Genomic DNA, 14,225 nt, shown 5'->3' on the forward strand with positions numbered 1-14,225 from the left:
TCGACATCCTTGCCCGCACATGCGCAGTAGAGCTGCGCTCTACTGCGCATTTGCGGGCCGTCGGTCACAGGCCATTTATAAGGTAGATATATATATATATATATTGATCCACATTTATCAATTATTGGTGATTGTTTTGATCCACTATTAACCCCACCTTTTGGATACAAACTAATTAACTACCTATATCCTCTAACATGATTGGAAGAGTCTTCAACATTACTAATGATTCTTTGATGGATGGTCAATCTGCTAAGACTCCATGAAAAAAACACGTTCACATAGGCGTTGGTTTTTAATTCCAAGAATTGAATCTGATAGATAGTTGGAATCTTCTTCATCTAGATGATAGAGAATTGTCTTTCAATTCTCATGTTCATAATGGGGCAGATTTTAAAAGGGTCACGCACTTAACCCCGAAAACCCGCTCCTGCACGCGCCGAGCCTATTTTGCATAGGCCCGGCAACATGCGCAAGCCCCAGGATCCGTGTAAGTCCCGGGGCTTGAAAAAATGGACGGGGATTGGGCGGGGTGGTCCGAGGCGGGGCATGGCCAGAGGCTTCTCCACTGCCGCTGGGCCCGGGGATCATTCACTGGCACTTGGCCAGTGCGCGCAACCTACACCTGACCAGAGGCAGGTAAACATAAAAAAAATAAAGAAAGGGGGGATTTAGGTTGGGCTGGGGGGCAGGTTAGATAGGGGAAGGGAGGGGAAGGTGGGGGGGGCAGAAGGAAAGATCCCTCCGAGGGCGCTCCGATTTCGGAGCGCCCACGGAGGGAGCGGGAAAGCCATCAGGGCTCCCCTAGGGCTCGGCGCACACAAGGTGCACAAATGTGCACCCCCTTGCGCGTGCCGACCCCGGATTTTATAACATGCACGCAGCTGTGCGTGCATGTTATAAAATCCGGCATAGATTTGTGCGCACAAATCTACGCCCGCGCGTAGGTACGAATATCTGGCCCAATGTTTACACACAAATTGATTATTTATTACTGTTAGAACAATGGTTTGATCGAGAGTGGTTGGGCAATATGTATGATAGTCCCTTTTCAGATCATTCATTATTTGTATCAGTGATCACATTGTCTGACCAGGGGGGGTCTTAGATCTAACCGTAAAATGTCTGCCTTGCTTTATCATGACAAAGAATTTACACAATTTCTGCGCATGCAATGGAAGGAGTATAAAGAGTTTAATGATACCTCTGACGTTATCATGCTTACTTTCTGAAATGCTGCAAAGGCAGTTTTGCAAGTTCAATTCATTCTATAGCAAGCAAGAAAAAAAGCTCTCCCCAAATCAATTTGAGCTTATTAAGCAAATTGATTGTTTGAAAAGAATACATGTGCAGAAATTCACTTTGGATCTCAAGCGGCAGCTAAGTAAGGCTCACAGAGATCTAGACATATTGTTGGCGGCTAAGGCAAAACAAAATTTGTTCTATTACCAATATATTTCAGTGAGGAAACAAATCTGGCAAAGTACTAGCCAATTAAATAAAAATCTCTCAGCCTAGATCTTTTGTCCCCTGGCTGTTCTTTCAGAATATGGAGTACAGGGGAACCCAAAAAAAAGTGAAAGTGTTTTAAAAAAATTTTAAGAGATTGTGTGAATCAATCTAGTGATAACCTACAATCTTTCTTTCAGAGGGTGGAATTCCCACAGTTCTCGCTGAAAGAGAAATTGAGTTTAGAGGTATCCATATAGAAACTGGAAATACAGGGGGTTATTAAAATGCTGAAACTGGGTAAATCACCGGGCCCAGAAGGGTTTGGACCAGAGTTTTACAAAATTTTGGGAGAAAGTATTTTGCCATCATTTAAGGAAATGTTTACTGAAGCTCAGGCACAGGGATATTTGGAGATGGGATATAATTTGGCATCAGTGGAGTTGATTCCAAAACCTGGCAAAGATCCTGAATATCCAGAATTGTATAGACCCATCTCTTTACTAAATCAGGATATAAAGATACTAGCAGCAGGATTAGTCTATAGGGTAAACTGGGTTATTCAGGCTTTAGTGTCTGAGGATCAAACTGGATTCATCACAGGCAGATTTTCATCCTCTAATGTGTTGAAGTCATTCATGGTGCTTTCTTCGTGTACAAAATTGGATAGGGATGGACTTATGGTCAGTTTGGACGCAGAGAAGGCCTTTGAGTTGAGTGGCCTTTTAAGTGATGGGTAGTGCAATGCTTTAACTTTGGGGAACAGTTTTTAAAGTGGGTACAAGTTTTGAATGAACAACCCTCAGCTTAAATTATAGTGAATGGAGCAGTTTCTAATCCATTCCGTCTAAGGAGGGGGTCAAGGCAGGGCTGCTCCTTGACACCATTACTGTATGTCCTAGTAATAGAACCATTAGCTATTAAGTTGCATAGTATGACAAATTTTCAGGGTATACAGTTTAGAAAGAAGCAGATAAAAATAGGCATGTTTGCGGATGACATTTTACTCTTTATAGGAAATTCCATGAAAAGTCTTTTAGATATTATTGAGAGTATTAAAACCTATGGGATAGATTTTAAAAGCCCTGCGCCGGTGCGCCTATTTTGCATAGGCAGCCTGCCCGCGCAAAGCCCCGGGACGCGCATAAGTCCCGGGGCAGGAGGGGTCGTGTCCGGGGGCATGTCGGCAGGCTAGGGGTGTGTCTGGGGGCATGCCCGGGGTCAGGGGGCGGAGCGGGTCTGGAGGCGAGGCGACGGTTTGGGGCCAGGCCGGGAGGGCAGTCCCGAGTCCCCCGGCACTGCGGCCTGTGCCGGGGGATGCCGAGGCTGCGTGCGCAAGTTACGCCTGCCTCAAGCAGGCGTAACTTGCACAACAAAGGTAGGGGGGAGATTTAGGTAGGGCTGGGGGGTTGGTTAGATAGGGGAAGGGAGGGGAAGGTGGGGGGACGCGGAGGGAACGGAGGCAGGCTGCGCGGCTCAGCGCACGCAGGCTGCCGATTTTGCGCAGCCTTGCGCACGCTGACCCCGGATTTTATAAGATACGCGCGGCTACTTTTGTTTGCGCGCACGCGCGTACATTTTTAAGATCTACCTCAGCGGAACTTTCTCAGGGTTAAAGATTAACTATGATAAATCTGGCTTTTTCCCTGGATGTGACTACAAAAAGTAGGTAGAAGGAATCTTTACCACTTAAATAGAACACAGAGGCTATGAAATATCTGGAAATATGTCTGTCTCATTCTAGTAAGGATATTTATCAACGCAATGTTGTAACCTCATTACAAAGAGCAAAAGCAACACCAACTAAATGGAATTTGTTCCCACTGTCTCTTATGGGGCGCTGTGCAATGATCAAAATGGTCATTCTCCCAAGGGTACTTTATTGTCTCCAGATGAAACTATTTTGGGTTAGAAGCATAGAGATACAAATGTTTCAATCCATGTTATCTTTTTAAGGTGCAACAAGACTGCTAGAATCAAATTAACTAGTCTGATGTATGACAAAAAGCTTGGGGGCTTGGCTGTCCCTGATCTGTGGATCTATAATGTTGCTGCTTTGATGCGTTGTATTCAAGACTGGTCCTCAATGAATAGTAAATTTGACAGAGAAGGACTGTGGCAGAGTGGGTATGGCCATATCAAAACCTGAATCTTCTTTACTTCCCTAGTGCTTCAGTTTGGATATTACAGTTCAATGCGCCCTGGGTTACCACTTTTGCAAAAGCATGGAGGTAGTGGTGAGAAAGGAATCATAAATCATTTACCCATCCTCTTTTTCTATTTTTCACTGGCAATAAAGACTTTCCAGTGGAGTTCGAAACATCAGTATTTCAATGTGGGAATGAAAGGGCTTGTATTGCCTTGGACAATGGGTAGACCCCAAATCAAGTTGTATTCTTTCCAGCAAATGCAAGATTCAGTGGGAATTACCTGCATGCCACTTTTTCACCTACCTGCAAATTAGACACTACTGTTTAAAAGTTGGGATGGGTACATTGGATAATATTGTTTTCTCTGATGGGGATAAGACTTTTCTTTGAAACCACACCTAAATTCAACAAAGTTGGCATTTGGGTGCAATCTTTGAAAAAACAAATTGAATTATCTCATTTAGGTAAATTGGAGGAACAGTAGAGTACTGATCTGGGGTGATGACACTGGGGAAGCAGACATCACATATGCTTTTTCTAACACTTACCAATATTTGTTACCTGCTAATCTAAGAGTTAAAATTTAAAATATTACACAGCATATATATAACGAGAGTTAAAGGCATTCCGTTGCATTTATGGGAGGCAGATAAATATCTAAAATGTAACCATTTAACAGGAGATCTATGTCATATGTTCACTGAATGTCTTAGGTTACAAGCTTATTTTTTTTAAAACAGATTTGTGATTTGCTAGAACACTATATGGGGGTGTGGTTCTATGAAATGGTAAAATATTATATCCACATCTGTTTGACAAAGACATCAGAGTGCCAAGTGGTGGACAAGAATTTCTAACTACATCGCTTACATTGGCAAAGAAAGGAGTCTTGTCCTGCTGGAATAATGATGAGCTCCCTTCTTTTGGTGTCTGGAAAATGGCGTTACAGCGCACTGCTTCCTTTGAACTGCTAAGGCAAAAGAATATAACTGGCAAGAAGACCTTGCTGCAGCTGAGAGTTTATTTTGGACTGTGGGAAACGGTACTGAAAGTAGACTAAGGTATATCTGAGGTCATATTGACATATCTGATTCCATTTCTACAAGTATAGGAAAAGCTGTGGGGATGTATGAAGGATGCATGGGGTGGGGGTGATTGTTGGTGTGAGTCTGTATAGCTGGGGAAATTATAAAACAGAAATTGGTGAGTTCTCATTGCTTTATCATTGCCTTGTTATGGGATTGACCCAGAGTTTCAAAAATTATTTTCTATTTGATAATCCATGTTTTTGCTGGATTGTTTACTCATTTAATAAAATTAATATTAAAAAAAAAAACTAAAAAATATGGAATAATTTGTTAACCATTTAGAGCTAATGACTCCTGTATACCTTCCCCTCACCAGCCCCCTTTCCCAATTCATTCAGCTTTAGACCTTCTTTCAGATAATGCCTAGACTGATAACAACTGCAGCCTTTATCATCTGAGGGCCATTTAATGTTCCATGTAAAATGAGTAGCAGGTGTCAGTGCCCTTCCTAGTAGCCAGATGATCAGGTCTGTTAAATAGCCATCCTGATTGACACTTTCATTCAAAGTCCTAGAATAGTTCTAGCACTCTTGTCATATTCTCCTAAGGTAAGGCAGGAGAAGCTTGAGAGCTTGGATTGCACATAGTACCTACTACCTTTCCAGCCTTACTGTCAGATTCATTAGGCATGTTTGGGCTTTTACTTACATGGTTATAGGTCAGGCTCTCTTATCTTGTAATAGAAGCTGGAGTAGCTGAAATTGCCATGCAGCAGGTATTAACATTTCTTCTGCTATGGATTAACAACATTCAGGCTGATACAGTACAGTGCGCTCTGGCGGAGTGCACTGTTAACCCACATTTGGACGCGCGTTTTCGACACGCTAGCTTTACCCCTTATTCAGTAAGGGGTAATAGTGCGCCGAAAACGCGCGTCCAACCCCCCCGAAACTAACAGCACCCGCAACATGCAAATGCATGTTGATGGCCCTATTAGTTATGCCCACGCGATTCAGAAAGTAAAATGTGCAGCCAAGCCGCACATTTTACTTTAAGAAATTAGCGCCTACCCAAAGGTAGGCGTTAATTTCTCTCGGCACCGGGAAAATGTACAGAAAAGCAGTAAAAACTGCTTTTCTGTACACCCTCCAACTTAATATCATGGCGATATTAAGTCGGAGGTCCCAAAAGTTACAAATAGTTAAAGAATTTAAAAAAAATTTTTTTAAATGGACCCGCGGCTCGCGGGTTGAAAACCGGATGCTCAATTTTGCCGGCATCCGGTTTCCGAACCCGTGGCTGTCAGCGGGTTTGAGAACCGATGCCGGTAAAATCGAGCGTCGGCTGTCAAACTCGCTGACAGCTGCGGCACCTGTCAAAAAAGAGGCGCCAGGGACGCACAGGAGAGTGGCCCGTGATTTTTACTGTATTGGCCCATTCAGCACTGATGTGATGTGTTACAATTAAAGGGAAGGGATCAGCATGGCCTTGTGATTAATACTCTGAGCTATGGTGCAGGAGCTTGGCTTTCATTCTTGCTTCATGCTTCTGCTGCTTAAGATGTCTCGAGCTTGGAGGCAATTTCCAAGCTGCCTGCGTTGTCACAGAGTCTGCTGTTGCATTTTATCTGTGGTTTTTGCATTTACTTTCATTCTGAAAATTGCAGACATTTGCACCTGCTTTTTATGCAGATATTTTTTTCATGGAAAATAGACATGTACATTTGAAAATGCCATCTGCATCTTTTCCTCCTCCAACTTACTTACCTTCACCCCTGGGAATGCTGCTTCCTAATGTGGCCAAAACATAAGAAATTGCCAAGGGTTCATCAAGCCCAGCATCCTGTTTCCAACAGTGATCAATCCAGGATACAAGTATCTGGGAAGTACCCAAACATTAAATAGATCCCATGCTACTAATGCCATTAATAGCAGTGGCTATTCTCTAAAGCAGTTTGACTAATAGCAGTTTATGGACTTCTCCTCCAGGAATTGTCCAAACCTTTTTTAAACCTAGCTATGCTAACTGCCTTAACCACATCCTTTAACAACAAATTCCAGAGCTTAATTTTGTGTTAAGTGCAAAAGAATTTCTCCGATTTGTTTTAAATGTGCTATTTGCTAACTTCATGGAGTGTCCCCTAATCCTTCTATTATCTGAAAGAGTAAACAGCTGATTCACATTTACCCATTCTAGTCATCTCATGATTTTGTAGACCTCCATTATATCCCCCCTCAGTCATCTCTTCTCCAAGCTGAACAGCTCTAACCTCTTTAGTCTTTCCACAGGGGGGAGCCATTCCATCTCCTTTATCATTTTGGTTACCTTTCTCTGTACCGTCTCTAGTGCATCTATATCTTTTTTTGAGATGTGGCGACCAGAACTGAACACAGTACTCAAGTTGCAGTCTCCCTATGGAATGATACAGAGGCATTATGACATTCTCTGTGCCTGCTTCTAGCCAGGTAAAGGCTGGACAATCTTCAGATCACCATTTTAACTGAGAAAATCCTCTTATGAAAACTGCCCTCACAGTTTATAATCCCTATGCATAGGTGAAGCCTAGTGATCAAATAGAAAAGCAACAATTGAAGACAGCATGGTGTTGCTTGCCGTCCTTGCCTACAGATCACTGCAGTATTTGTCTTGTACATGAAAGATTGTAAAAAAAAAAAACCCCACAAGAAAACTACAGTATGCATTCCATAATGGCTTCCTTGGTAGATAATGGATGCAAAGTCGGGTGAGGGAGGAGAGAGCAGAAGTGGGAGCTAAAGATCATTCAGGCAGTGTTTTCTTCAGTATTTCTGTGTATGAGATATCGAGAGAACAAATCCAGTGACCCCTGCATAGGCAGGTACGGATTATACCCACACACACCATGGGATAATGACAAACAGGCTGAAAACAAGGACTGCATTTTAATTCTTCAATTCAATCATTTCTCAAACAAGGGCAGCCTCCACAGCCTGCCAGAAACCTGCGTCTGCTAGAAAGGTGACGCCATGAGTTGTTGGAACTAGAAGCAGAGCAAACAGATGCTGTGTTCCTCTGCGACCTGAGCCGTGAATGAAATGTTAATGTCTGTGTGTCCCCACTCCTAGGGGAGCCTTTTCTCTTGGCACATTGTCTTTGAATTCAAGACTGTTTTCATTAGATTAGCTGAAAGAAAAATGCCTTCATGCCTTTCTGCATTTTTTATTGTCCTGTGCAAAAGTATTGCCTGAATTCCTATAATATATTTCCCATGAAATAGTAATGATTTGCAGGAGGATTGTGGGTAAATCTAACTGTAATGAAATGGTGACTTTGTAGAAGGACTGAGTGTACCTGTCACAAATTTGTCATGATATAAAAGACTCGAGTGGACATTTAACACCTCTACAATGAAAATGTATTGACTTTATAAATTGGATGCATATCCCTTTAATATAAAGTTGTCAGTGTAAATCATTTTCTCAGTAGATTCTTTGTAAAAACAGAAACTCTTTCATTACAAGCTGTGCTTGCTAATCAATCTTTCACACAACTTAAAAGGTATTCATGATGTCAAAGCAAGATGAGCTCATATTTTATATTCTCTTGAAGCTCCACTTTTGGAGATTGTAGAGCTCTAATTAATGCTGACAGAGTTGGAGGCTGTATGAGTTTATCAACAGACCAGCAAGTTAGTTCGTTCGGCAGAGAGCACAGCTCAGGCTCTGCTATTCAGACACTAGAAATTAATTATACTCAGTCTGTACCTGCTGTTTTCATGACATCTGCCAAAGCAAACAATTAATAGAGCAAGCACTGTACCTTGTTCAAGGAGTAGCAGTTCCTCTGGCTTGGCCTTTGGCAGCTGAAATGGCTTGAAGTTCCCACAGACTGAGGAAGATCTTATATCGAGCCACGGGAAAATGTAAACTTTATCATGACAGAGGAAGGTAGAGGTGACCTGTTGGTGTTGTGCTGGTATTCATACATGAGGAACAAAATCTTAGTAGTAGAAATAACTGTGGACAAAAAAAAGATACTCCATGATCTACTGACCTGGAACTTATTGATTTTATTATTGAACAAGTGATCTTATTCCAAAAGAAAACTAAGCAAGGACAATTTGTGGTTTTCTTTAAAAAAAAAAAAAAAAAGGGGGGGGGGGGGGGCAGTTTTTTTTTTAAGGTGAACGGGGTTTTGTGATACCTGGGCATGTCCCATGAAGCCTCCCCTAATCCTGCTAAGAGTGGTTTTGCTGGGGGTTGAGGATAACTGGTATGGAAAGGTGTATGGAAGCAGTCACCCAGCTGAGAGGACTTGCTGGTGTGGATGGTAACAGGATGCTGAAAGTACACAATTGTGATGCCATTTTCAACTCTTCGAATGACCAGTTATGTATGAAACATACAAATAAGCAGGCCTTATGTCAGCTTATGAAAACAGTTCATTTGTTGACACCATCCTCATCTATAGTATATTTATTTATTTAATTCTTTTTGATATACCGATACTCAAGACACATATCTTATCGTACCAGTTTACAGCAAAACAAAGGGATAACCAGCAATATAGGCGAAAGTTACAAAAAACAGGGTGATGAATTCAGGACAACTAAGATAGGTAGAATTAGCTTAACATAGCACTAAGACAGAGTAAGCAACAAGCAATTTAAAATTTTAAAAATTTAAAAAATGGTAAACAACAAGCAATATAATATAATTTGATATAATTAAAATATAATTTGAGACCATTGTATACTGTAAGAGCCACAAAGAGACTGATTTCATGATGTTGTCCATCTGTTCTGTTGAAGTTTTTCACCTTGATTCTAGTATAGCTATATAGTAATGTCATCAAGTATTATCAATGCAGCCTTTGCATTAGCTAGTGCTACAGCAGATATAGAAATGAGCTTATTCACTGACCTAATTGATAAGGATTTGCCAATGGGCACTTCTCCTGGATATTGTGTGAAATACCTTAGTTTAACCTGCTGTGTGAGTGCTTACATGACCCTGTGTTTCTAAGGCACACTGTAGTGCTGTAATGCTGCTGGTAATAGGCTTAAAAGGAAGGGTAGAGTGAGTACAAGTGTACCACCAGAATAGCTTTATTTTCTAACATTCTTCATCTTGTTTTTAGGAGTGGCCACACGTTGCTTGCCTTCTGGTTTTCTCGTCAAGAAGGAAAGCTGAACAGACAGCAGACCATTGAGCTGGGACATCACATTCTCAAAGCACACATATTTAAGGTACAGTAATAATAATCGCCTCTCCTTTATCCAACAGCCATTTGCATTCCCTTTCCATTGCAGTAGGGCATTTAGTGATATAATCATCAGAGGCATTCAAACCCCCTTTGAAACCTCTGTTAGGCACAGAGTTTTAAAACTAGTGCGAGACATTACACAGCCTGGGACGGATTGGCCTATCAGGGCATCGGGCATGCCCCAGTGGGCCAGTCAGCCCAATCATGTGCTTGGTATTAGTCATGGCAGCCCCAGAAGCAGGCCTTCAGCAGTTATTCTTAAACAGCGGGAGCCTCCCCTCAGCCTCTCTGCTCTTTCTTGCCTGCTTGTTTCCCCACAGAGACTGACAGCTTCTCACATGCCCCCCCCCCCCCCCCTTTCAGCGGCCACAGTTTATTGTGTCCTCACCTTTCTGTGGCAGCAGAAAACACTTGGACCACCTTCATTCGCCTCACCTGCTTTGCTTCTCCTGGCTGGAGGCAGTCACCAGATCTCCTGCCACTGCTGCGAGGCTTCCTGTTGTTTTCTTTGCCTCCAGCTCCACCCATCCGTGACAAAAATAATTAAAAAACCCCAGCCTCTGGGCCTTGCAGCCTGCCCCTTCACCCAGCCTAAGGCCCACCTCCTATCAGAGTCTACAACTCATACCCTGCCTGTTCCAGAGTGCCTGAGTCTCAGTGGCCCGGCTGTCAGGTCGGGCCCAGGCCACGCAGCAGAAGAGAGAAGGTGGCTGAGTGCGCCTGGGCTGTGTGGCCAAATGAAGATCAACGTCTCGGGCCCAGGCTGTGCGACTGAAAAAAGGTTACCACATCAGGCCCGGGCCGCGTGACTGCAAAGAGTTGGTTAGTGTGTGAGAGCTTGTGTGCGTGAGCAATAGCATGTGTGAAAGCTTGTATGCATGTGGGTAGTGGCATGCGCAAGAACTTTTGGAAGTATGTGAGAAATAACATGTGAGAGCTTGTTTGTGAACAGCAGTATGTGCAAGAGCTTGTGTGTGAGCAATAGCAATCGTGAAAGCTTGTGCATGTGTGTGAGTAATAGCTTGTATGAGCAATATTGTGTGAGTTTGTGTGTGTAATATGTGAGAGAACTTGTGTGTGTGGGCAGAAGCGTGTGTGTGTGTATGTATGAGAGCTTTTGTGTCTATGTATATATTTGTGTGTGTGTGTGTTATGCTACATGAGCCCATGATGGAGGATGCTGTTTCCTGCACGCTCCAGAGAGAGAGAGAACTTTTGTATGTATGAGAGAGAACATATGAGAATATATGGGAGAGAGAGAGCTTACGTGTGGTAAAGCACATGTGTGTGAGAGAAGCCACGTAGACCCAAGGAGGAGGTTACAGCTAGCTGCACATATATGGGACCAGAAAGAGAGCATGTTTGTGTGTGTGTGTGTGTGAGAGAGAGAGACAAATTATGTGAGAAAATATGGGAGAGAGAGCATTTGAGAAATTGTGGGAGAGCATTTGTGTGTGTGAGATCATGTCTGTGAGAGAGAGCATGTTATGTGACAGAGAGACTGCACAGGCACAAGGAGGAAGTTGCTGCTTTTATGTTCTGGGGACAAGGAGAGGAAGAGAGAGAGAGCATCTGTTTGTACGTGTATGTATGTGTGTTTGAGAGCAAGCATTTGAGAACATATGGGAGAGAGAATGTGTTTGTGTGTATGAGAGAGAATGTGTGTGAGCATGTGTTGAGTGGACGAGTATGTGCATGTGTTGGAGAGTGTGTATGTGAGTAAGGGAAAAGTTTGTATGCCCACCTCCCTCCCCCCCCCCCCCCTATTAATCTGCAACAGTCTCAGGATGACTGGACATCAAAAGTTCCCAGGTATGGAGAGTGGAAGATTTTTAAAAATCCATATTTGTTTTAATTATTGCATGTTATTTGATGTAATTGCTGTTTTGGAATATTTTATTGGTGTTTGGGAAATTTTAAAATCATTTAAAGGGTTTTTAATTATTGAATGTTCTTTTCATCTCCTGTTTTGAAATATTTATTCATTTTATTAGTATGGTTTTGCTGTCATAATGTTTTGTATTTCTTGATTTTATAATTTGATGTTTTATGTGGAACAGTGATGTTTCTTTTTTTTCTACTGTTGCACTGCATACAGAATGTAAATTGTTGCGGTTTCCAGTTCAGTTTTTGTCTGCACATTTCTGTTTATACTTTATGACCTCTCTATATTCTGCATTTGGTGAGGGTTTGTCTGTGTTCTGCTTGTGTGACAGATGTTAGGTATTTTGCTAGCGTGTAGTTTCTGTGTAGGTATCTATAACAGTTCGGCTTGTTATATTTTCACAATAGGAGGAATATTGGAATTTTAGAGCCTAATAATAGGTGTAATATTTGTAATGTTGCCTATCCCTAAGTAGGATTTTTAACTCTTGGAGTCCTGACAGTTAGTGCTGTTTTGGTATGAGAGGTTTACTATATTGTAATTCTGATTTTTCAGAGGATTCATTTTCAATTTGTTTTCAGCATCAAATTAAAAACAGTACAATTTTTAAATGTCTACAGTACTGTAACTCAAAGGCTATTTGCTGTGCTAAGCAGAGTCTGAGTTCCTCAGCCAGCTGTTAGGAGCACCTTAAGAAGAGGTCAGTGAAGAGTGTGGATGATTAATGCACTCATAATATTTCCATAATATTGAGAAAAATGAGCAATACGCACATAATACACATGCATGCACACAATTAATGGCATGCAGATTGTGCTCCATCATTCTCATGTTTCATGTTCTAGAGGAATAACAATACACACACAAGGTTAGTTGTTAGCTTATACATTTAGCCCATTTGCCATAATCACTTTTCACGGTTCTGTCTTAACCTCTGGTACTTGGGTGTGCCACTTTTGCCATTTGTAAGTGGCACAAGAGGGAAATGAGAAGTATGCCTGAACAGAAAACCAACATGGAGAAGGAAGTCCCCAGAAGCCTCTGCTTTTCTTTAGCCTGCCTAGGCTGAATGGACTCTGAGTGACTTTCTGAGCATGACTTACAGAATATCCCTAGATATCTGTAGAGGCAGGCAAGCTGGCACCAGACAGGTGATGCCTATTCATACGGTCACAAAGAAGAAACCACAGGGAGCTTCAGGCACTATTCTCAGGAGTTTGTAATCAACACAACTACAGACGTGTTGATTGTCTTGACCAGTAAGATTTTAACAGAACAAAGAACTATCTCGACAGCCATGGTAAATGGGCTACAAGTCCTGGGTAAACTAATCAGGGGTGGTTAGGGATGATGTTATCATGCAGTTGACATTACAACTTATGTAAATGATCCTTTGGGCAGTCACGCAAATCTCTAGAACCTTCTCCAGATTTGAATGTTTTCTATAAAAGAAGAGTCACTCTGTATACGAGGGGATGCTGGTCAGTTTGTCAGACAAAGGGCATCCAGTACCCAGCATCTCCCGAGAATACTTATACTGATTAATAATAAAAAATTATACTTTGTACTGAGTCTGTGTTCTTGTGTCCCTGGCCATAAGCATAGAGTGTGCTTTAACAATGTTGAATCATGAGCGCATCACTCATCATTGGTGGTCCTGTTGGTTCTGTTGATCCGTCATTAGATTGTTCATTGCCACTGTCCTGGGGTTGCCAAATAGAAGGAACAGAGGAACAAGAGAGAGGAGACCAGTTCAGGGGCAATGGTGGCAAATTTATGCAAAGAGGGGAGAATCAGGTGATCAGGTTCCTCCTTCCCCGAGGCCTCAAGTATCCAATTCTGGTCTGTGGAAAAGTGGACAACCCTGGAGGGTTGAGGGGGAGGGTAGGAAAGATCTGTGGGGCCTGTACCTTAGATCTTTGAAGTACCTAGCAACGCCCCCACCCAGTTCTCCTTGGGCTATGTCTGGATCTCTCCCCCTATCAATGTAAGTAAAACTTTTTTCAGTTATGTGCGTCAGTGAGTATGTGTGAGCATGTGTGTGTGTCAGCATGTGTGTGCGTGATGGTGTGTTGAGAGTATGAGCGTATGTATGCATGCATGAGAATGTGAGCCTGAGTGTGACTCAGTGTGACTGTGTGTGTGTCTCTGAGCATGTGTGAGAGTTATTGTAGAGTGTGTGTGTGAGCATATGTATGTGTGAGAGTTAGTGAGGCTTCTGTTTCAGGTGGCTGAACTAAGCTCTGAGAGGGGCAGCTGGCTATGGAATCAGTGAATCTCCTGGAGAGGGGGAGTGCTGAGAGAATATGGGAAAGAGAAAGGGAGTGGGCCACTGTAGGCTAGGGTAGGGCTGGCAGCTTGCATGAACTTTACTTAATGATGTGGGGAACACTCGGGTCGATTTTAAGACCCATGCACGCAGTTCCTGGCACGCGCACAGGGAAGCACCGATTTTATAACATGCACGCA

At 42.5% G+C, this 14,225-nt stretch overlaps 1 protein-coding gene across 3 annotated transcripts in view; it reads left to right on the top strand.

The window, feature by feature from the left end:
• TANC2 (tetratricopeptide repeat, ankyrin repeat and coiled-coil containing 2) overlaps positions 1–14,225 on the top strand; it is a 1,188,344-nt gene that overhangs the window by 1,065,865 nt on the left and 108,254 nt on the right. For all 3 annotated transcript variants that reach the window (XM_029572386.1, XM_029572387.1, XM_029572388.1), the window contains one exon: positions 9,746–9,854. In XM_029572386.1, coding sequence (XP_029428246.1) covers positions 9,746–9,854 — 109 coding nt within the window. The remainder of the gene's footprint in view (positions 1–9,745; positions 9,855–14,225) is intronic.

The sequence above is a fragment of the Rhinatrema bivittatum genome, chromosome 12 (genome assembly GCF_901001135.1).
Source record: "Rhinatrema bivittatum chromosome 12, aRhiBiv1.1, whole genome shotgun sequence".
Classification (NCBI taxonomy): domain Eukaryota; kingdom Metazoa; phylum Chordata; class Amphibia; order Gymnophiona; family Rhinatrematidae; genus Rhinatrema; species Rhinatrema bivittatum.